Source organism: Salvia hispanica, chromosome 2, assembly GCF_023119035.1.
Source record: "Salvia hispanica cultivar TCC Black 2014 chromosome 2, UniMelb_Shisp_WGS_1.0, whole genome shotgun sequence".
Lineage (NCBI taxonomy): Eukaryota > Viridiplantae > Streptophyta > Magnoliopsida > Lamiales > Lamiaceae > Salvia > Salvia hispanica.
Window position 1 is genome coordinate 32,272,164 of NC_062966.1, and position 22,366 is coordinate 32,294,529.

Here is a 22,366-nt window from a genome sequence, read left to right on the forward strand (position 1 = left end):
ATGCTCTAAAAGTTGGATTTGGGTGGGATGGGATGGGCTAGTGTGTCTGGTGGTGTTACTTTTCAACTTTTGATGCTTGATTTATTTGTACCTTGGTTATCTATCGTTTTAGTATGCATATGTATAATAGTGATATTATTATTGTTTTAAACGTGGAATTCTCTCGCGCACTAGTAGCCCCAACCAAAATAATTACTTAAATGTTTTTATATTATACTCCTATTATATACTATTTTTGAATTTTTATTTTCCTTTAGCCCCTTTCGTAAAAGGATTTTTTATTTTTATTTTTGCTCCCTTCAAAACGTTTTCTGCATCCACGCTTACTAGTAGATGATCTTATTATGTTTTGTTGAAAAGTGATTTGATGCCTATTTATGTACCAGTGTGAGGAAGTTATCAAATTTAATATTTTCTTGTGGTGTGGAACCTAATTTTCATGTTGATGTTCATAAATCATAATCATGTTTGTTCAAGCCAAATAATCTCTCATATACAGTGAGACATTCTATCAAAACAATACTCCTACTTAATCATCTGAGTCGAGCTTTTTCTGAAAAGCAGATCATATGGTGTGAGTTGTGTGATTGTGCATCTGCATAGGATAATATAGAGTAGGACAAAGAAACTGAGTCTTTTGCAAGTTGTAATTTCCAGATCACTACTATACCTTTATCACTTTTTACCCCTAATTTTATCACCACAAGATCTATCAAATATCATATGCAAGCTAATTTTCTTTATCACTATCTAGATTTTCATTTTCAGCGGTCAGATATTCACCACAAGAGCCTTCCTCTAATGCGAGCTAACTAACCTTCTTCAAAGTTATTGCTCGAAATAAAACAGCATATTTAAACAACAAACCTTATAAAGAATACAAATCAATTGCATATCGCTAGAAATCCGCAATACAGCAGATCATGGCTAAACTGAAAAATTGGTAGTAAGTTCAGAGGGTGGAATGTACGATTGATAATACAATAAAAATATAGGTACTTCATGGTTCCTCATTAGTTAATACAATAAAAATTTGAGTTTTGATACTTCAATTTGATTAGATTTACATCCATAGTGCGAAAAATTCCAATAGAATAATATTACAGGAGGCAATTCAAAAACTCCCACATCCTGAATGTTGGAAAGTTTCCATCATCAACGCGTCTGATGCAAATTTTCAACAGCCTAACATTGGGCAGATGAGACTGACCCTCGCGAACATTCAGTAAAACCTTCAAAAGCGAGTAAATATATATCAGATTATGCTCTTAAATATATATGAGCAAATCATAAAAAGAATAGAGAAGAATGTACCTATAACAATCCCAAATTTTCAGACGTGATTACTCAGTCACTTTATCTTCTTCAAGGAACAAGTGAATTATAGATCGCATGAGTTGATTATTGGCTATTCCAGAGCTCTGCAAAGCCATAACAGATCATTCAAATCATAGTCAGCAAAATGAGTACTTGATTGCTTTCATCATGGTTTGTTGAAGTCAATTAATCCACAAATCCACTCATGCATATAATTGAAATTCAGTGACATACTGATGAAGTCAAACTGCGTCGATACTTATGTCTTAATAGAAAGGAGGTCGAAGATGGAAATGGGTTTTCAAACAACCTGTCTAGGGAGTTTTCTTTTTTACGAGGTCAAATAAAACTTTACATTAAAGCATCCATCCACAGATCTTGGAATCTACAGAGCCTTCCTTATATTTCTTACCTTTCTGCTGTTAAAAGAAAACTTGTACTGTACTTGAGAATAAAGACTAATTATATAATGGTAACCTGTTTTATTTTCCCTCCAGACACAGTTTCAAGCAGTAGCTAGAAAAGTTATCTGTGTGACCTGGTGACTCTCAAAACCCTTTTAAGTAGCCCTGAAGTACTACTAATATACTCTTTAGTTTTTATTTCTTTCTCACACATCCATGTTGATATCATACCTGTGGCTTGTTAATCAGCTCCTTTAGAATGGAATGAAGTGTACTTCGAAGTTCCTTAAAAAGGACAGCAGTTTGTGCTGGTGCTGACATTTGCAGCCAATTATCAACAGTGATTAATCCAGTCTGAAATTCAAAGGAAAGAACCGTTATAAGATTAGACGATCCCACTCTTCTTATGGAGGGCAAGGCAATAGATTATGCACAAATTATAAATTTGTTAAGGTCTGAGACATACTTGATGTTGAACATTTATTGATCCACCAAACAACAAAATAGAGTAGGGTGAAACAATAGTTGTATCTCGAAGGAACACTTTAGTTGTCTCAACCTGCAATTGTACAAACAAGAGTTCGAGATAAAGATGTCAAAAGTATGACAGAGTTGAAAGAACATGCAAAGAGGTAAGTAATGGCTATGTAAACCAGCCAAAGTAGTATATATTGTGTGTTGGTCTAAATTCTAATTAACAACTTCCAACTAACATGACGACACTGCTCAAATTAATGAAAGGTTGAAAAGCTTCTTCATATGTGCAATAGAAAGTTCCTTGGCCATTTGTACTTAGTATCTATTATCTACTCATATATTGACACAAATAAGTAATCCGGAAGTACAGAAAACGACAGGCTTCAGGATGCCTTCCTTTTAAGGGCATCATCAACTGATATTGTCAACGACTAGGTAATGAAAATTCAGCATGTAAAGTTTACTCGTAATTTCTTATAGAGTAAAGGTCCTTTTTGGTCCTTAACATATGAAGAGTTTTTGATTTTGGTCCATCACATTATCTTTTGAATTATTTGGTCCCTCACAAATAAAAACGGCTCACATTTGGTCCGAATTGGACGGAAATAGTTAACTTTAACAGTCAACGAAAATTAATCGAATTTTGACCGAATTAAGTTAATAATTAAGTTAAGAATAAGTTAAAAATTACACTTCCTGCCGGAACTAGTCCCCTCTCCTCTGCCGCCGGAGCCGGTCCCCTCTCTTCCACCGCCCCTCTCCTCCACCGCAAGAGCCGGTGCTGCCGCCGCCGCTGGTATTACTAGTTCTGCTGCTCGATCCCGTAAATTTCTTCTTCCACCAATCCCTCTCACCACCGCCCTTCCACCCCTCCCGCTTCGGCGAAACTCTCCCACTCCCACCACCACCACCACCACCAACAGTAGTTTTCTTCCTTCTCTTAGACAAACGCAAACGGAAACGCCATATTCAAAAAGAACCCCTTATACAACAGTTATCCTCGAAGCTCAATCGCCGCTCAATTTTTCTGCTCTCTTCCTTCTTCAATCCCGTCGCCGCTCCTCCTCGATCCGAACCGCCTTCGATTTGATTCTCCGCTCTGTGATGATGCTCGACTATATCCTTGAGCGAGAGCTCGTACGACGATTCCGGCATGTGCCTCACCATCTCCATGAGCTCCGACCGCCCTCTCGCGATCGCCTGAGCTCGCGAATCCGGCGAGAGAAGGGGGAGCGACGGACTAGGGCTCCTGTTCCTCCACAGAGGCGGCGAGATCGCACCGGAATCGTCGGTTTCCACTTTCCATGGCACGAATCAGCGCGAGTTGCACCTCGGAGTAGCGATTCCTGCGGCTATGATAAAGCTGCGGTTAGGATTTTGATGGGATTTTGGGATTTTGAGATGGTAGCGGAGGAGAGGAGACCGACTTCGGCGGAGGAGGGGAGAGGACCAGCTCGGTAGTGTAATTTTTAACTTAATATTAGCTTAATTCTTAACTTAATTATTAACTTAATCCGTCAAAATTCGATTAATTTTCGTTGACTGTTAAAGTTAACCATTTCCGTCCAATTCGGACTAAATGTGACCCATTTTTATTTGTGAGGGACCGAATAATTCAAAAGATAATGTTATGGACCAAAATCAAAAAATCTCCATATGTAAAGGACCAAAAAGGACCTTTAGTCTTTCTTATAAGATTCCTCTTCCACATTTTATATTTTTCTTATAATCGCAGACCTTATTTCAGTCTTGAATCACCATGTTGATTTTGTGAATCAAAAGTTCACAATAAAGGGGGCAAAGCATCTTGCAACACCAATTCTTTTGACAAAGTTCATCTTGTGAAAACCATGATCCATATCAATATATCATGGACTCAAATGATAGAATTTATCCTATTCCCCAGGTTGGTTATGCTGCACTCAATAATCATATCCTTGATAGTAGGTCTAATAACATAAGACAATTTACGAGGAAGTGCTCTTACCTTTTCAAGAAAGACCAGAAAGGGATACTGAAAATTTTTTTGGCTACTGTTAATAGAAGAAGGATGTATACGAACTTCTCTTTTTCCATCAAACCACATGGATCGATTACCAGTGTTTCCTACTTCAATCATAGCAACATTCGGATAAAGGCCTGCACATAGTACTGCCTGCACGTGTACATGGAGGATAACTAACTATAGGAAAACACATTAATAAACAGTCCTCACTCGAACATAAGAATGCAGACCTACAGATCGTGATAGATGCTTCCTAACAACTCAAAATGATGAACAAGGAAAATAGTGTCAGTAGCAAGGGATGTGATTGAATTTCAGTAGGTATACGTGTTAATGCCAAACTACCAAAAAACTGACAAAAGTTACTGTCCAAGCAAAATTAGTCGTAGTAATTGAAATGAGAACAATTTTCAGGTTTATGTCCAAGCAAAATTAGTCGCAACTAATCAAATCGATTTAATCAATCATCTTTTGTCACTATGCATGGCTGATGCATATCATCTTTATCATTGGATTAGGTTTCGGTCATGTAAGCTTCCCATATTTATCATCCGGATTAGCTACACCAAACAATGTCATTTATATGTCGTTTAGGCCAGCAAGGATAGCTACAGTGAGTCGAATTGCGAACTAAATTTCTGTGCACTGAAAATCGTCATTGTGATAAATTTGAGAGTGTTTTGTATTTATCAAATAGGAAATTGTCAATATTGATTTATTGGGACAGGAATATTTGGCCAGTAAAGTCTTAAGTAAACAATGGGTTTCGGAACTTCATAAAAAACAAGTAAGATAACAATACAAGAACTAGATAGACATAACACACAACAGTCAATATTCTAAGAATAGGAGAGCCAGCTGCATGTATACATTATTTTGCACATGATATGCTAAGATTGATGAGGATGACATGGTCTTACCCGTACTAGTGTCAGTTGATCTGAGTACTGATTAAAGGGTTGAGACAAATCTGAAAGCCAGTTCTCAAGCTTTTCTTTCTTTTTCCAGCCAACCTGTTTCAGAAACTTCTGCCTTAGAAAAATGTTAATTTGATAGAAAAATGTTAAGTTGAAATGCATCAGGTTTTACACACATATATGTAATATTCTTATTGGGCATGAGAATACAATCTTTCCAAAACTCAAAAAAAAAGGAGCTAACTAAATGTATATTATGTTGAAATATAGATAGAGAAGTTGACTACTAATATTTTGCTCCTACAGCTGCCAGCTCACCCATAGAAAGAATTAAGGTCAGCTCTTAACAAAACCTTTTATATGTAGCTAGAAAAATAATAGTAATACTCATTCAACAAGCATGGTTAGCTTCTAGGAGAAAATTACTGAAACTCAACCACAATCAGCGTGGTGTGTGTTCTCATTTTATTACCATTATGTATGAAGTGACAAGAGGGGATACAAAGAAACAATATAACCACTTGTTTTTTACTTCTTGAAAATACCTTGTCTAGCACATCTCAACAGAAAACTTTGGGTGTCACTCTCTTTCTAACATTAATATACAAGAAAATTATCTTTGAAATAGGATGTAATTTTATTTCAGATACTTTGTTCTTGGAAGCTATTCTGTCGATTTAATACTCCATCCATCCCATATATATTGACTTGTTTTCCTTTTCAAGCCTCCCAGCCTATTTCCTATTGAAACACCTTTATTACTCAAACACCCACTCACCTTTACACCATAAAGCAATATTCCTAAGAACCCACCCATCCCCAAATAAAATAGGCCAATATAAATGGTACAGAGGGAGTAAAACTTATACTCCCTCCGTCCCCAAAGAATATGCATTTTGGTTTCGGTACGAGTTTTAATGTAAAATTGGTAAAGTAAGAGAGAGGTAGAGAGAAAAAGTAATTAAAGTATTGTTAGTGGAGAATGGGTCCCACTTTATTAGAGCGAAAAGAGTTTCCAAAATTGGAAATTGCATATTCTTGTAGGACGGACTAAAAAGGAAAGAGTGCATATTCTTGTGGGGCGGATGGTGTATAACATAAATCACTTGGAAACAACAATCAGGAAGAAATCCTATATATCTAATACGGGAGGGAGAAACATCCACAATAATATCAGAAACTGGTAGCTCTAACTCATAAAGATTGTGTTAAAAAAGTAGGCATACCTGTGGCATATTTATAAGCCCAATGTCATGAAGCAAATTACCAAATTGAATTCTCATGTCCCTACAAAGATAGCACTAATAATTATTATACACTGTATAATCTTAATTTACTGCCCTCTATAAAGAGAAAAAAGGTTCATCTCAAGTGCCACTTAAAATCAGCAAAACTTGAATGTGATGCTTCTTGTTAATCAGCAAAACTTGAATGTGATGCTCCCTGTTAATATTTCCATGAAATTTCCAGTAAACTACATCCTTCTATGATGAAATCAATGGGCACAGAATAGATACACTGTATACCTTATCATGTACATGACAGAGCTACTTATGAAATGGGTAGCACAAAATTTCTGGGCTGCTTTAACTCCATGCTACAAAAACAGAGAACTTATTACTGTGAAAGATAATATAATTCATATCCAGTAGTCAACTAAATGATATAGATACACACTATATTTTAATAACCATGTATACCCTCCGTAAAGGTCACATGAGTATTTTGCAGATCATGCCTGTTAAATAAATGGTGGCATAGCCCATCCTGTAATACTTTGGGTGATAAAGTTGGAATTAATCCAGATTCCAAATAAACGTCCATAAATTCTCTATTTTAGATTCCATATCAGTGCCTATTGTACTATGACATGCTCAACAAATGATTAATTTATGCTAAAGGGTACAAATTTAATTTAAACAAGAGGATGGAATATAACAGTTAAGAAATGTTGTGGTTAGATATACTACTTAAATTCTAAGAATGTTGACTAATAATTATAATTGATCGTAATCAACTACGAAATAAATTATTGCTTTTAAATTCCTCCATAATAGAATTGCATAGGATCACTTTTTAAATCAACACGCTTTGAATTAACAAAAGAAGTTTATCACTGCTAGGTTGGTGGTGTCAAAGTATTTTGTTTCTTTTTCTGTTTTCAAACCATTCAAACAACTTTTACACACAACAAATGCTGTCAGACTAATTGAGTTAGTAATACAGAATCAAGGTATGTTTCTTTGATGATCGTCCAAATAATATGCATACACAAAATATGCACATGCACCAAAACTATATATAGCCTCCTTTCCTCTTTTGCTTGTGTTTCACCTTTCCATGTTGCTCATTGAATAAGCCAAACATGTAATTCACAAATGTCTTTATCATCCTTCTAAAGAAATGACATCCACCTTTAACTGTCCAAAAATTGCATCTTCCCAGAGATACTGGCTCATCTTAAGATTTTACAACCATGAAATCCTAATGATAGGGTAAAAGTTTGTTTTATCCTAGTAAAAAACAAACACCAAAAACAGATATTTTTAGCGCTAAAACTATCTGTGGATAATGTAGGTTTTCGCTAGGCATCTTAGGCCTACATAGTCACTTTCTGCTACGCACTAATTGCTGCAGTTCCTAGAGGAGGTCAGACAATGTAATTATTGCTTTACATCTCCAGTATTTTCTAAAAAATTTGGCTCATAGAATAGAAAACAACAAGAGGATAAACATGTAAAAAGCTCAACATTGAGTTCTAGATAGGCTCACCACACTAAGAATTTTATCCCATTTTTTATAAGCAACCATCATTAAGAGATGATCAGATTGCCTGACGAATGCATCAACTCCACCACCACTCTGATCAGCCAACAAAGCCAACTTTGCACGTTCAACATTTTCCCTCTGCAAAGTGTGTGATATATATATGTGATATTGTCAATTCAATAAAATTAAAGAGAAAATATATTGCTTTGTTCTAAACCTCATCTTTTGGATACACAAATGGTGACTTATAGCTCAAAAATGCTGAAATAGTGAGGATAGGTGACAAACATCCAAATATTCCACCATATAAAATCATCTGCAAGTTAAGAAAAAAATTAGCATTGACAAACGATGTGATCAGAAAATATCTGCTCAGTACATCTGAAGCCAATCGTAATCAATAGCCCCTTAAGTACAATTTTACCTCAAAATAACAGTGAAGATGACTTCATATGTAATTGCTACATGAAAGTGGATAATACTATTCACATGTTTTTAAACTTGTGGCTACAATTTATTTTTTGTCGAAGCAAAATGGTTATTTATCACAATTGCCTGTAAGAAAATCTGACACAAAAAAATCTTTAAAATTCCACAAGCACTACAAAAGTGTCATTGATATGTGGAGCTTACCTTTCCAATCAATACATCAACTGGGAGTCTAGCGAGATGATGACCGAGAGGGGTCAACTGTTCATCCCCTTCAACGGCACCAACCTATAGAAAACATTCCATGAAAAGATATTTGGACAACAAGTGAGTATTCTGATTACATGAATTACTTTGGACTACACAACTGTCAACAATTAAAATAAAAAATTACTCTCTTTTTCAAATAGTTTGAATCTGACAAAGCTATTAAAACATCAATGGTTATCATCTTTAAGAAGAGTACATGAAATTCTACTCCAATGTAAGAAACCTAAATGAAATGCAGTATACAAATAAAATCTAAACTAAGAAGTCATTATCATTGTGAGATACAACATCTGTTGCTCCAAATACATTAAGTCATTAACCATAATTAGTTTTGCGCGTTTCTAGCTTGAGGAAGTTAACCATATTGTCAGATGCCTTTGCACATATAGCCAGTTAACGCCATTAACTTCTAATGCAATACCCAAGTAGAACAAGAAATCCTAGCAGGCTCACTCTAGCAAAAAAACTAAAAGCCCACCTCATAGAGCAAGGAAACTGCTGATGCAATTGCTTCTTCCTTCGGAGGTTCCAGAGCCTAAAAAACTCAAACATAGATATTATGAGCAAGTGCACGCTAGGATTAGAAAATCAGAAAAAGATCATAATCCAATAAAAGAACTTGCCATGGACAAAAATTGCTTTATGGAACCGAGAGAAAGCAATTTTACTTGCAGACATAACTCTGTCAGTGGCATTCTCAGCATCTCAGGGATCTATACAGATCAAGACATTTTCAGCATCAAAAATTAAGTACAGTCAAACCAACATGAGGCATGCGACTCTTATAACCTCGTCATTTCTCTAATTATCATTACTGGTTGAGAAAGCACAGAGCACCTGATATGACCGCATTAGTTTTTCATATCTGTGCCTCGTATACAAACAAAAGCAATTTCCAGGCTTCACACGACCAGCTCTTCCTCGCCGTTGCCTAGCATTTGCTTGAGATATCCAATCTTCCACCATGCTTGATAGTTTCTATATGTACCAATTATAACACATTGGTTGATGTTAATAGATTGAAGAAAGAATTTTCAATCACTATGATCAAATAGGAGCAGAATGATCAATGTAGCCACAAGAAGGTGCTGTAGTCTCAAGTAATAGAATGAGCATTTCAAAGTCATATAAAATCTTTTTTTGCAAGTTGATTGGTAAATGTTCTTCATTTTTCACCTTTTTACATGAAATGATCATGCTGCCATAACAATCAGTCCAAAATCAGCCACCATATTCTAATTGAAATACAAGTTCAAGCAAATGAGCACCAACCTTATTTGGATTATAACGATTCTCCTTATGCTTTCCACAGTCTACCACATACACAATATCATCTATAGTTATGCTTGTTTCTGCAATATTTGTGGCAATAATAACCTGAAACACATAAAATCCCATTCATTATAACAACAAATATCGAACTTTGTTTTTCTTGAGAAAACATCAACCAACAAATAAAGAAAGTGGAAAGTACAAAATCACATTCATCAATTAGTTATATGACTGATGTCATATCTACTGTGATTAGTTAGGGCATTGATTTCTTTTCCTGGAACTTTAATACATCAGCTTTGTGCTGGGCCAGGCTATCACAGAGGCTAATTCCCCTTCAGTTGAGTTCAACAGAGCAGATTCAAATCTGAAAACCTGGACTCTGCCAGATTTCATGTTCTCATTAGAGTTTAATTTGTGAGTGTAAGCTTAAAGAAGTTAAAGATAGACAGGTCACATGACATACCCCGGTATAGTTGAGGTTTTCAATCTGTCCCTTTCTCTTGTACAGTTATTGATTGATTATTTAACACATAACAACTATGTCAACTTCAAAGCTAAAGTATCAATAGCTACCCAAACACTTATTTTCTTATTGATTTAATGGTGCCACAGGCTAGACACAAGAGCTGAGTATATATTCAAAAACCCTAAATAAAGACACAATAATATTCAATAAAACCTAGCCAATTTATTATTCAAATCATGAAAATTGATCCTTGATTCTTAGGAATATTATCATAGATCTGTAGTTCATTTGGGAATATTCACCCATTTTTAAGTAAGAAGGTCAAGGTTTTAGAAGTTGTAGACAGTATATCATACAGATTTTGGGATGTAACTAAGAATGAATTCATGCAATGTGTAAAGACAGGTATTAATCTTTATGAACTTCAAGGAAATAATATATGGAAAGAACATGAAAGACAGGAAAATACATCAAACAATACCCCAAAACATGAGATGCATGTTCTATTGAACTGAAGTAACTATGCCAGCTCACGGAAGTAAGAACCACAATGAAAAACTACCTTTCGCATGTTATCAGGAGGGTTTGAAAACACCTTCCTTTGATCCTCAGATGCTATAGATGAATGCAACGGAAGAAGCCATTCAGATGAAAGACCTCGAAATCGGTGAGAAGCGGTGAGTCTATCTTGTAGCATATTTATTTCAGCAACACCCTGTCATGGAAAAAGAGAATTCAGATGAACTGACAGACATGCCAGAGAGGCAGGTGACCAGCTCACACAATAGAATCTGCAGAAGTATATAATGCCCTACCGGTAAAAAGACTAGTATGGCCCCTTCGGAATAGGTTTCATCAATATGGCATACCAGATCCTCCAGTAGATCATAATCAATAGTATCTTCATTTAATCTTTTCTGCATTAAGACAATAGAAATTAACTTTGGTGATGACTCATGAAATGCAGCCCTCTCGAAATGACCTATACATACCAAATTTCGGCGGGTCTGCTGGCTGTAGTTTAGATAGTCGCTTCCAATGTAATACGGATTAATAAGATCCTCAGAAAGTACGGACTCGTCGCCCCAACCAGATAAAACAAGATTTTTCTTTCCTCTGCTCTCACCAACAGGAGCACCCTGCAAGAATAAGACAATGGTTAGCATAGTGTCTGGAGCTGATGCCCATAAATAGTGACATGCCAATAACCATGTGAACAAACAATAAAATTACAAATACCACAACTGTAAATAACCCATACTAGAATGTCTTGTTTATATGAATAATGAACTCTATGTAAGTTACCAAGAGACAAACACGAAGTCGATAAAAGCAAGAATTAGTTAGATGAAAACAGATAGCATTCTCCTTTGGAGTTTTTCCTTGACTTGGACACTCAAAAGAAACTTCGGGCCTTGCAACAAAGAGAAATCTGTACCTTCTAGAAATACAAGTTTGCAAAGTGGAGTGATCCGTCAATATTATTTTTTCCTTTTTAAGACACGAATTTAACCAGACTGCTAGACAGGCATCAAAAACTTTAAAGTTCGATCTCCCAAAGTTTTTCTATCATTTTATATCCCTGATTAGATAGTCAGAAAAATCTGATCTTTAATTTTTTGAGAGTGATGGCAGTTTCCCAGTAAGTACTAAGTACTCATAGCAATTACTCCATGCTGTTGGGCTGTATGCACATATAACTACTAAACACATACAGTACCTTCCATGACCCAGATATTGCATTATCAATGGACGCAGGTGAGTCTGAAGCAAGGCGGTAGTTCAAAATCTCATATATATCCTCAAGAAACTGGGTAGATACAGGGTGAGTTCTTCCTCGAGCAGTAACCACAGGACAATTACCAAAGTACTGAGAAAACAAGTGTGAATCAACTGTTGCCGACCTACAGGACAAACAGCAAACCACCATTAAGCAGCATCAACCAACAAAACAAGCTGTCAGTCTATTGCAAAAAAGGTTTTACATACATAAGAATAATCTTCAACTTCGATTTTCCCCAGGTGTTTTGCTGCTTCTCAATCAGATTTTTCAAAATAATGAGCAGAAAATCCCCCTGTTACACATTAAATCTGAGAGTTAGCCCAGTTAAATAAACCTTTCTCATGCTCACAAAGAAAGATCTTAATAAGCAATTGCGGCAAAATATTATGCATGTGCTTAACTTGCAAACAAGGTAGGTAGATCTGATCTATACACCATAGAAGATAAAGCGGATCAACAACAATTTTTTATGAGTTCTAAAGAATGCACACTAAGATCTATATATAAATGTATATTTGGTGAACGTGGTAGAATCCACTGTCTTTGAAGCTCATTTAGCACTCTGCAAAAGTTTGAGAGAAAAGGGACAATGAAGATACACATGGTTAAGATCTGTATACTTCTTCCTGCAAAAAACACCACTTTGGGGACAGAATATTGTGTGGAGAGCGTATAAGTAGTTCATCTAGTTCAGCACAAGTGAGAAGCTTCCCCAAAACCAATAACCACGAAAAGACTAAAGAAAATTTGTAGGGAAGGGTACCTTACAGATCTCTATCTATGCATTGTGAACAACCAAAAAATAGATAAATCTCATACAAATTTGGTTGAAGGGATGACTTACCAAAGTTACTCAAAGGGTATAAATAAAATAGAACTGAGTAAAAATAAAGCATGCCTTTTCTCACATGTACTATTTGCCATCAATAATGAAGAGTGGGTCTGTGAGTAGCAATGATTTAAGGACATTTGTCGCACAATACCTAAAGGACATGCAATAACTAAAAAGCACATTTAACTAACCAGGATAGACCGCTCATGAACTTCATCGACTATGACATGGCTAATATCAGCTAAGTCTTTGTTACCCTGCCAATAGAGCACAGTATAAGAAAGACAAAAGGAAGATGAGAATCTGATACGTAAATGACAATTTTTTTATTGATCCCATATGACTAGATGGATACCATATCATCTCAACACTGATTAATAACAAATTGGGAAAGATATATTTATCTTCAAATGTATTATCCTACTTGCAAGAAAACAATGTACTGCATAGTAAAAATTGTAAAACCTACTGATATCATCCGCAGGAGAATGCCAGTCGTACAAAAGAGAAGCCTTGTTCTTTCATTCCTGAAGTAGTCAACCATATAAGAGAAAGTGCAGAATTTATTAAACATGCTCCACAAGATGATATCATGAGAAAATGACTGAGCATGCAGTCAAGCATTAATACATATATGCACTAACAAAACGTAAGAGCTTCTGGTAGCTATATCTTAAAATAGTTGTGCATCCCAGCATCAAATAATTAGGCACCAAACCATGGAAAGCCAAAGGACTCACATTCTTTCCTTAATCCCTCATACCATCATAATTAAACAGCAACAAAATTGCATCAAGTGTGCAATCTTACAGAAAGTGCACTAAGATCTTTATAAAAACATCTAAGATTTTAACTTTGATTGCAACCATAATTGAGTGAATAGTGAATAAAAGTACAAGCATGAAGAAGAATATCACCAATCAGAAATGTCAAGATAGATACTCAGGGGGTGCTACATTGGAGATAACAATCATTGGAATGAAAATCAGTGAGGAGCCACTCCTAGTGATGGTTCTTGATATGTGGAATTTGGAACGGAAATAAGTTAATTGCTCCCATTTTGATATACACTTCCAGTCTTCCCAATTAATCAATTTGATTTGATAGCCATTACCCCATTCAATCAAAACCATCACCATATACAGAACCAAGAGTATCCCCAAATAACTAGGATGTGACTAAATGCAAAGATATTTACTACTAGCAGCTTAAATAATCAAACCAACAAAAGATTTGTTTTTCTCCTCCATTTTATAAGAGACGGTATGAGAGAAACAAATATTTAAAGAAAGGATTAAATTGGATTACCTTGCACTATCAAGACGAACTTGATAACCAACCAAAGAATCATCTGATCCTGGATAGGATTCACAACGCTCATTAGCAACTCTTTCAGCAACAGATACGGCCTAAAATCACCAACACAGTATTGGTATAACCATAATATAACAAAATCTCGTCCAACCATGACAGAATAGTATTATATCGACTTGTAGGAATCTTCTAATTTCAAACACTGAAATTTGATCAAGAAAGTAACTTCCTTATCGTGATAGAGTTGAGGTTTTAGCTGATTAAAACTGGTTGATAATTTCCAAAAGCAGCTGGTACTGACACTAAACATTCACAGTGGTTCTTCCGGTATGGTGCAAAAAATGAGTATTTTGTCTGTTACATACGGAAACAATCTAACTCCTCTCCAGACAGAGTGTACAGGTTTCAGCTTAAAAAGTCTACAAAGGTAACAAATAACATCTGAATCTGAACTCTTAACAGACTTGAGACCCAACTAAAACCTACAGAATCGACCATATATATACATTTCAGATGCCTAAAGGAGTTGCAAGCTCAATATTAAGAAATGCAAGATTTTCATTGATATGCATAAAAGGGAAACTCATTCTCATTGAGTGTCTTCCTATGTCGTGGGTGGTCCTACTAAGGTGGAAAAATGGAAAGTGATGGTAAATGTGTCAATCAGAAAAGAGCTATAATATCTCCGCAAATTTTATAGAAGATGCAAGTTTATTGCACTATCCACACATTGTCCCATCCATGATCCAACAGTTAATATCTGCGGTCAAAATAAGATGAGGCTTCAAAGTATCCTTTGGTAGGTGGGTGGCACGGTGTCACTGGCACTTGTAGTGCTAAGGTGGAAAAATGGAAAGTGATGATAAATGTGTCAATCAGAAAAGAGAAAGAATATCGCTGCAAATTTTATAGGAAATGTAAGTTTATAGCACTATCCACACATTTTCCCATCCAACAGTTAATATCTGTGGTCAATAAATGGAGGCTTCAAAGTATCCTTTGGTAGGTAGGTGGCACAGCGTCACTGGCACTTGCAGTGGGCTGTGTTAATTAGCACACTCTTGTGGCTAGTAGTAGAAGCCTGACTCTTGAGATCAATTCAGGAAAAAAGAGCACTTCTAGTTGTCAAAAACATGACTAATCAACTGACCGGTTTATAACTGGCCACCCTTGCAACAGGGTGAAAAGAGCCAGAAGCAAAATTGCTATTATTATGGCAGAAACTGGCATAATGCCTTATTTTTTTTCTGAACTGCATAAAAGCCCCATAAAACTGTAGCGGATTGGCCCATTGTACTTAGAACATACAAATAGTGAAACAGAAACACCTTTACAGAATAAAGAAAGGCAATTCTTAACAGAATATGAAACAAAAATTGAGTGGCCTACTAACCGCGATTCTCCTAGGCTGAGTGCAAATTATATTACATTGACCACCAAGACCTGCTTCGATCATGTGATCTAATATGAACTGTGGGACCTGCATAACCATCACAAAGAACAGAAACCTACATTTTATTGAGGAAAATGTTACGAACAATAATACACTGCACTACAAGTTCAAAAGGTCTAAATGAAATGTGTGTCACACCTGCGTTGTCTTTCCACAGCCTGTCTCTCCAGAAATAACCACAACATTATTTTCCTCAAGCAAGTGGAGAATGTCATCTTTCAACTCAGCAATAGGGAGGCCGGATCTTGCTTGCAACATCACCTGCTTGAGGAAAATATAAATAAATAAATAATTGAGGACATTGTATGCATCAAGAGATAACAAATGCACGGAGAAACTTAATAAGCAAAACTGATTAGCTTTGGACTTAAGTTGAAGTCCATTTTTTGACAAGTTAAAGTCCCCATCATTAAAGTCCCCTAAGAGCACTAACCTTGTACTTTGTCATTTCCTTCTTACTTTCTTGTTTCTTCTTCAGGTAAGCACTTTCAACATGCTTATTCCTGCCCATGCCTGCATACAACAAGTTAAACCATAAAGTAATTGATCCAGGAAAAAAAGAAAAAATATCGTGTTGAAAAAAAAAAGACTTCCACATAATAATAGAACTTCCAAACTTGCTCTTAGAAATCCATTGTAATACATATACATCTGCTCATAGATCCGATCGGAAAATCATAGAGAAAAGAAGAGAGTACTCCACTAACAGGTGTAATCTGATGCTGCAATATACACCTAACTGTTTCCTTTTATTTGAAATGAAATGATTCCAACCACCACTATAGGTTACAAGTTACAACAAATATAATTCATATAAGGGGAAGAAAGAGATATTGACTTCATCATGTAATTTCAGACCTGTGATCTTATTTGTTATTTTAAAGAAATTAAAAGACAGAAAACAAACAGTTCACATAAGCATCTGCCGCATAACAGAGAACCCAACAACATTTTTTCATCCTCCCACTTTTACCACAAGCAATGCCTGACAAACTAAATAAGTATAAACATATGCAGAAAAAAAGAAAAGAATTTTTTGACACACTTTGATTGTTATGATCAGTGCCACCAGCACGTTCAACAGGCACTTGAGTCTTTTCTTGATGTCCAGCCTCAACAGGGTGTTCGGCTTTAACAGGAGTCTCAGCATTGTCTGCATTCAACAATGAAACGAGAAAACCAGCCCTTCTATCTTCGCGTTCATCTTTTACAGTTTCCGACAGATCACCTATAAATTTTAAGAATAACATGCAGATACGATCAGCTAAAAAAAAGAAGAGCGGTAAATATATAAATGAAAGAGTCCCATAAGTGTAAAATTCTACAGAAGTCGAGTCAAAAGAAAAGGTGGATACATGATTAGTTACCTTCCTTCCATTTAAGTACAAGTGACGCGTATGGTTCTGGAAGTGCAAAATGAACCGGCAGATCTGGAAAGAGACGATGGAGTGCATAAGCTGCAACTCTGTTTTGTGCATCCTGCACGTGCATTTTTATTTCCTCATATCAATATATACGTAAATATAGATAGATATAGGGTAGCATTATAACACGGCCATCCTTTTTTCATGCATAACTAAAACACCATCTCATCCATTGGATGAAAATCTGGAGGCCAGATTTAAGTAAAACGCGTCTCATTATAATTTCATTGAAACATCATTTTATGGGTAAAATTGTAGCATGCCATTAAAAAATATCACAAAGATTCGGTTAATTTCAAAATCCTAATCCTTCCAAAGTTAAGGTAGCATGAACCGGTCATGGATTTCTTATTTCACAAACAAGCTCAGTAAAATTTAGAAGGATTTGTCATTTCATAGAAAAACTTACGGATAACTAAAAGTTTTTGCTCCTCAATTTAGATAATATACTAAGAGCACACTTCTCTATTACGATATCAAGAAATTAATTTATCTATTTCTCTAGCAGTTCTGGTAATTATGCACTTGTTTCCCCATAAAGATGATCTTAAAAATACACTATTCAATATGAATTTGATAACATTACATATTCATTCATATTGCTGTGTTTTCAGATATCATAACAACATAAGGCATGATATACAATAAGCATATCAACCTAATAGGTGATATCATGTTGATGAGCATAGTAATCTTATGTGTATAGTTGAGGTTGAGGACAGTTTGCAGTAATTTTGGAAAAGAATCAGCTTTCTTCTACAGACTTGTTATAAGCAATGAGTTATATTTTATCCTATACTGCTGGAAGGTATTAGTTCTTAATTGTAGTTGTTTAGCATTCTTTTCAGCTGTTATAATAGTAGATAGCGAGCATGTACCTCTGGTGTATTCAAAATTTCATCCTGATGCGGAAGCTGAATTGTTGTCAACCCTCCAGCTTTTCTACTTTTACCTCTCCCTCTAGCTTTCTGCAGTACACTAATAGAGTAACCAGAACTGCCCCCTTTACCAGGAACTTTATCATATTTTGGTGCATCCCACCCTGATCTTTGGCAAAGTTGGTGAAGGACAGCCTTTGGAATCCTTTTTGGATCTCCCTGTGGTTATTATAATACAACATGAATTAGGTCATGCGACATATGGAAGCAGCAGTCAGTCAATTTCAAGGGGAAAAAATAGCTGTAAAAGAGAAAAAAAATTAAAAATGGTGAGACTAAACAGGACCACTGTTGAGATATTGGAATAACGGACTATCTTTCAGTAATAGACGTTATAATGCAAAGAATTGCCTTGTGCTGTATAGGACATCAGAATGGAAGAATTAACCAACGAAACAAATGATAGCACTAGAAATTATTTGCAGTCACATTTGTTACCATCATCAACTTTATGGATGGAGGATATTACCTTCTTCCAGATTCCTTCCATTTTCCCTAAATTTTTCTCACTGCAAAGTTCTCTCATTCTCTCTCTCTTTTGCTCTTCCAATACCTCACGAGGTAAGACTTGATCCAATGAAATATCTTCCGAAAATAAATCACCAAGTTCCACATCGTCTGGTTTCTCGTCCGAAGCATCTCCATTTTGCATAGAGATGCTTACAGGAGCACTTTCAGATGAGTGTTCATGCAAGTCAGAGCTATCAAGTCCCGTTTGTTCAAGTTGAACCCCAAACTCAGTGCAAGCGGTTTCATCTACAACGTCAAATATATTAGCAGCATTGCCTCCAGAGTTACCTGAAGGGACGTATTCCGGTCCTTTATCCTCAGTAACACTAACACCATGGGAAGAACATACATATCCAGATTCCAAAATATCAACAGATAGTCCTGAAAAAAAAATTGAATACTGGAGCATGATGCACCTCATATATGTATCAAACTCATGAAACTGAAGATGGATGAAAACAGTTTCTAATACCTAGGGCTGATATCTCCTTCTTTAGTTTCCGAATAATAAAACCTGCCTCTTCCTGGCATTTTTTATCGCCTCTATCTTTGGCATTTGCAGCTTGCTGCCTAGCAGCATGGTAATCCTCAATAATAGACTCATAATCACTCCTTGGTTCCAAGGCCTATAATAGTACAAGTAGCAATGACAATAGTCTCATTATTTCTACTTCACTGGCCAGGTTGTATAAAACATTGACAAGCAAGATCTACAATTGAAAGAAAGGAACATCTTTTTTTATTAAAAGTCATCCAGTTATAAACTGCCCCAGCAAGATGGTACGAATATACATCATTCAATTGAGGTCAGAAATAGAGCTTCATGTAAAGCACAAACATTTATAATATGGAAAATTGATTTTTAAGTAGCTTTGACAGAGAAAATAAATACAGAGAGAATCTTTAAATGTAACTGTCAGTAGCCAATGCCAGCACGTTAAATAAGATTTTGTAGGATGGGAGATTGCAAAGATTGCTACAACAATAACAAAAGGAAAATAAAGGCTTCCTCAGATTGTTGAATAAAACAAAATAGAAAAAAGATGGATGACAGAGAAGATCATACTTTTATCTGCATTAAGTTACACATGGTTAGTATCAACAGTGGAAAGAATACAATAATTATTCATGGTGCTGCCATTATCTGCAATATCCATCAGTAAGAGTACCTTCTCTAAGGAAGCATTTTCCATTGAATAAGTTTCCCAAGAATCAGAATCATCCTGCAAATAGATTTCACCATAAGTAGTCCTACATTTATAATATTCAAAATAAAACCTGCCAGCTTGTGTGCTAATAAATACTTGCCATAGAAAGTTGTAACAAGAACAGAAAAAATCATATTCGGTACAAAGGAACTAGGAGAAAAAGATATCAGAAATGAAAGGATTTTCACTTTGTTTTTGGTTTACTATCGTTTCATGAGATGGAAAGGCCATATTTACGCAAAGTAGGTAGAATACTGATGCAATCGGCTTGAATTCATAATTGGGTTTACGGAAGGAAACAAATTTTAAACTATAAATATGGTCAGCTTCTTTACTTGATCTCAAACTAGTCCCGGCACACGTGTGGTGCTGTTTGTTAACTTCATTGATTGGTTATTGTGACTGTCTTGATGGTGTTTCTCTGCGGTGCAAGTCACTGTACAGGGAACAGAATATCGGGCGTTAAGTGCAAAAGGTTAGGAAGTTACTAGAGTTTCTTATTTGCATGCAAACTTCCTGATTTTGCTTAGTCTTGTTCCTTAACATTGTCACAACCTCAAAATAATTAGCATTACCGTGAATAAGTTCCACATCGTTTAGAGCTTCAGCTTGTTTCTACTTTTGCAGCTTGCTTATATGTTCATAATGGTTCTCCCACATATTGGGCTTATTGATCTACACAGCCTCTGTCTTGCAGGGGTGTATTAAGAGATATAGTGATAAATTGTAACTTTGAGGACTCAGTCTGAGACTCGATCCTAACACTTCCATGAGAGCAACAAATGCTTTTGATTAGAGATTTCATCTTGTGGTGTTGATTGGTTAGCAATCATAGCTGGTCAGCTTGGAATTCAATCTGAATGCAACTTTGTTATTACGTTTTATTTCCTTTGAGTCCCTAAAACTTGTAGGGCCATATAAGGCATCAGATGCTTTCACTGTAAATTTTTTTTAAACTCAGTACAAAACTCATGTTTATGCAAATTCTCTTATTATTATCTAAATTATTTTATTAATTAGTAAGAAAGTCATATACTCAAACTAAATGCATATACCTTTTTGTACAAGCAGCTCATAATCAAGCAACGGAAACAAAAATTGAAACTTGCTTCCTTTTCATTGCAGTGTCAGTATGTGTGTCTCTGAGACAGAGAGATTGGGATAAACTCCACAGGTAGAAACCTAATTAACTCTATACACAGAAGTTAGACATGAAATGGACCAGCATGCAGATCATCTTATAGTCTATTTCCCATACTTAAAATCAAATTCATAACCAGGTTAGGAAGAGACACTTCAGTAGGCATGGTCAAACAAACATGATGCAATTTTGTTTTTCTAAAATCCTCGCTTTTAAAACAAACAAATTTGAAACAGACCTCTTCCTGTCGTTCCATATATTGGCGAATCCAGTCTGCTTGGGAATGCTGAACAGAATCTAGAGTTGCATCATCTCTCAGCTCCTTAACCCTAAGTGTACCTTGTTCCTTCACCTCAACTGGACCAGGAATTGACTCCTTTGATGAGACCCAATCCTCACGAGCAGTTGATATGACACCTACGGAACCTGCACAGAATATTCATCAAGACTTCAATTTGTGCTATGTGACATAGGAGTAACAAATTAATAAAATGCCTATCTAAAAACTGTAGCAGCTAGATTAGCTTCCCTATATCGCAATCAATAAAAAATTAGGCGCACCGATGCTTGTACTCAGCGAACTCCCACTCGAAAACTTCAACGGAAGCTCATTCCCCGGTATGTTTAGGCACAGCCAGTCTAAAGCAGCTTCATATGTTGCAGTCTCCTAATAACCGCAACCAAAACGGTAAAAATGGATGAGCTACAGTGTGATCAGCTAAAAACAGTTCTCTATGTTTGCCATTTTGTATATTGTCTATTATTCAAAGTGAATGAAAATCTGATCACATGGAATAGAGAAACCTAATTATCAGCGCCGAATTTCAACAAATTACACAGAATTGCGAAGGGCGAACCTTGAGAGCGGAGAGAACGAGTTCAATTTGGTCATCTTTGAAACCCTCGCAAGACAGCTTCTCGTAGACCGAGCGGAGCCTCCTTGCTCTCTGCTCTTTAGAGAGCGAGAGAATGTCTTCGGACGGCGCAGAAGAAGCAGCGGGGCGTCCGGAGCTGAGAAGGAGGCGGCGGAGGCGGTTCTCATTGTCGGCCGATAATTGGAGCTTGGGACCCGTGGAGGAGGAGGAGGCGGCCTTCCCCTTGGTCTTGCGCTTTTGATGGTCCTTCTTTGGCGCCATTTCTGCAACAAAATCAGTATCTCACGCGGCGATTTGGAGAGAGACGGAATTGGGGACCCACAGCTGTGAAGGTCCGCTCTGATTTCGCAAAAAATAGGCTGATGAACTATGGGCTTTTCATAGTCAAATATTGACTCCCTTAATATTAGTATATGAAAGTTCTGTGTTCATAAAATTGCCTCAGGCCCAAATATCTACCTTACAACATTATGAATATCACCTCGGCCAAATCCTAGTTCATTTCCCACTACATACACACGCACGTGATCTCCGTTTGTTGTGTGGCTCAATAGCGAAT

General features: G+C 36.2%; 1 protein-coding gene across 2 annotated transcripts; it reads right to left on the bottom strand.

The window, feature by feature from the left end:
* Positions 1–951: 951 nt before the first annotated feature.
* LOC125205459 (DExH-box ATP-dependent RNA helicase DExH7, chloroplastic) lies at positions 952–22,161 on the bottom strand. Of its 2 annotated transcripts, XM_048104402.1 has the most exons (35): positions 21,790–22,161; positions 21,494–21,599; positions 21,171–21,358; positions 19,753–19,806; positions 19,056–19,209; positions 18,543–18,964; positions 18,014–18,232; positions 17,079–17,190; positions 16,757–16,939; positions 16,145–16,224; positions 15,850–15,972; positions 15,652–15,738; positions 14,253–14,353; positions 13,414–13,471; positions 13,136–13,201; positions 12,319–12,404; positions 12,050–12,233; positions 11,322–11,468; positions 11,145–11,246; positions 10,892–11,044; positions 9,861–9,965; positions 9,426–9,566; positions 9,212–9,301; positions 9,067–9,123; positions 8,523–8,606; positions 8,107–8,205; positions 7,893–8,027; positions 6,647–6,717; positions 6,347–6,407; positions 5,124–5,216; positions 4,186–4,353; positions 2,188–2,280; positions 1,953–2,075; positions 1,315–1,421; positions 952–1,232 (listed from the first exon to the last, which is right to left on the bottom strand). In XM_048104402.1, exons 1-34 carry the CDS (start codon positions 22,066–22,068, stop codon positions 1,344–1,346), a joined length of 4,302 nt encoding a protein of 1,433 aa, XP_047960359.1. In that variant the 5' UTR covers positions 22,069–22,161; the 3' UTR covers positions 952–1,232; positions 1,315–1,343. The 2 variants fall into 2 exon arrangements, with proteins under 2 accessions (XP_047960359.1, XP_047960360.1); XM_048104403.1 differs by lacking the exons at positions 21,171–21,358; positions 21,494–21,599; positions 21,790–22,161 and adding an exon at positions 20,127–20,220.
* Positions 22,162–22,366: the final 205 nt, after the last annotated feature.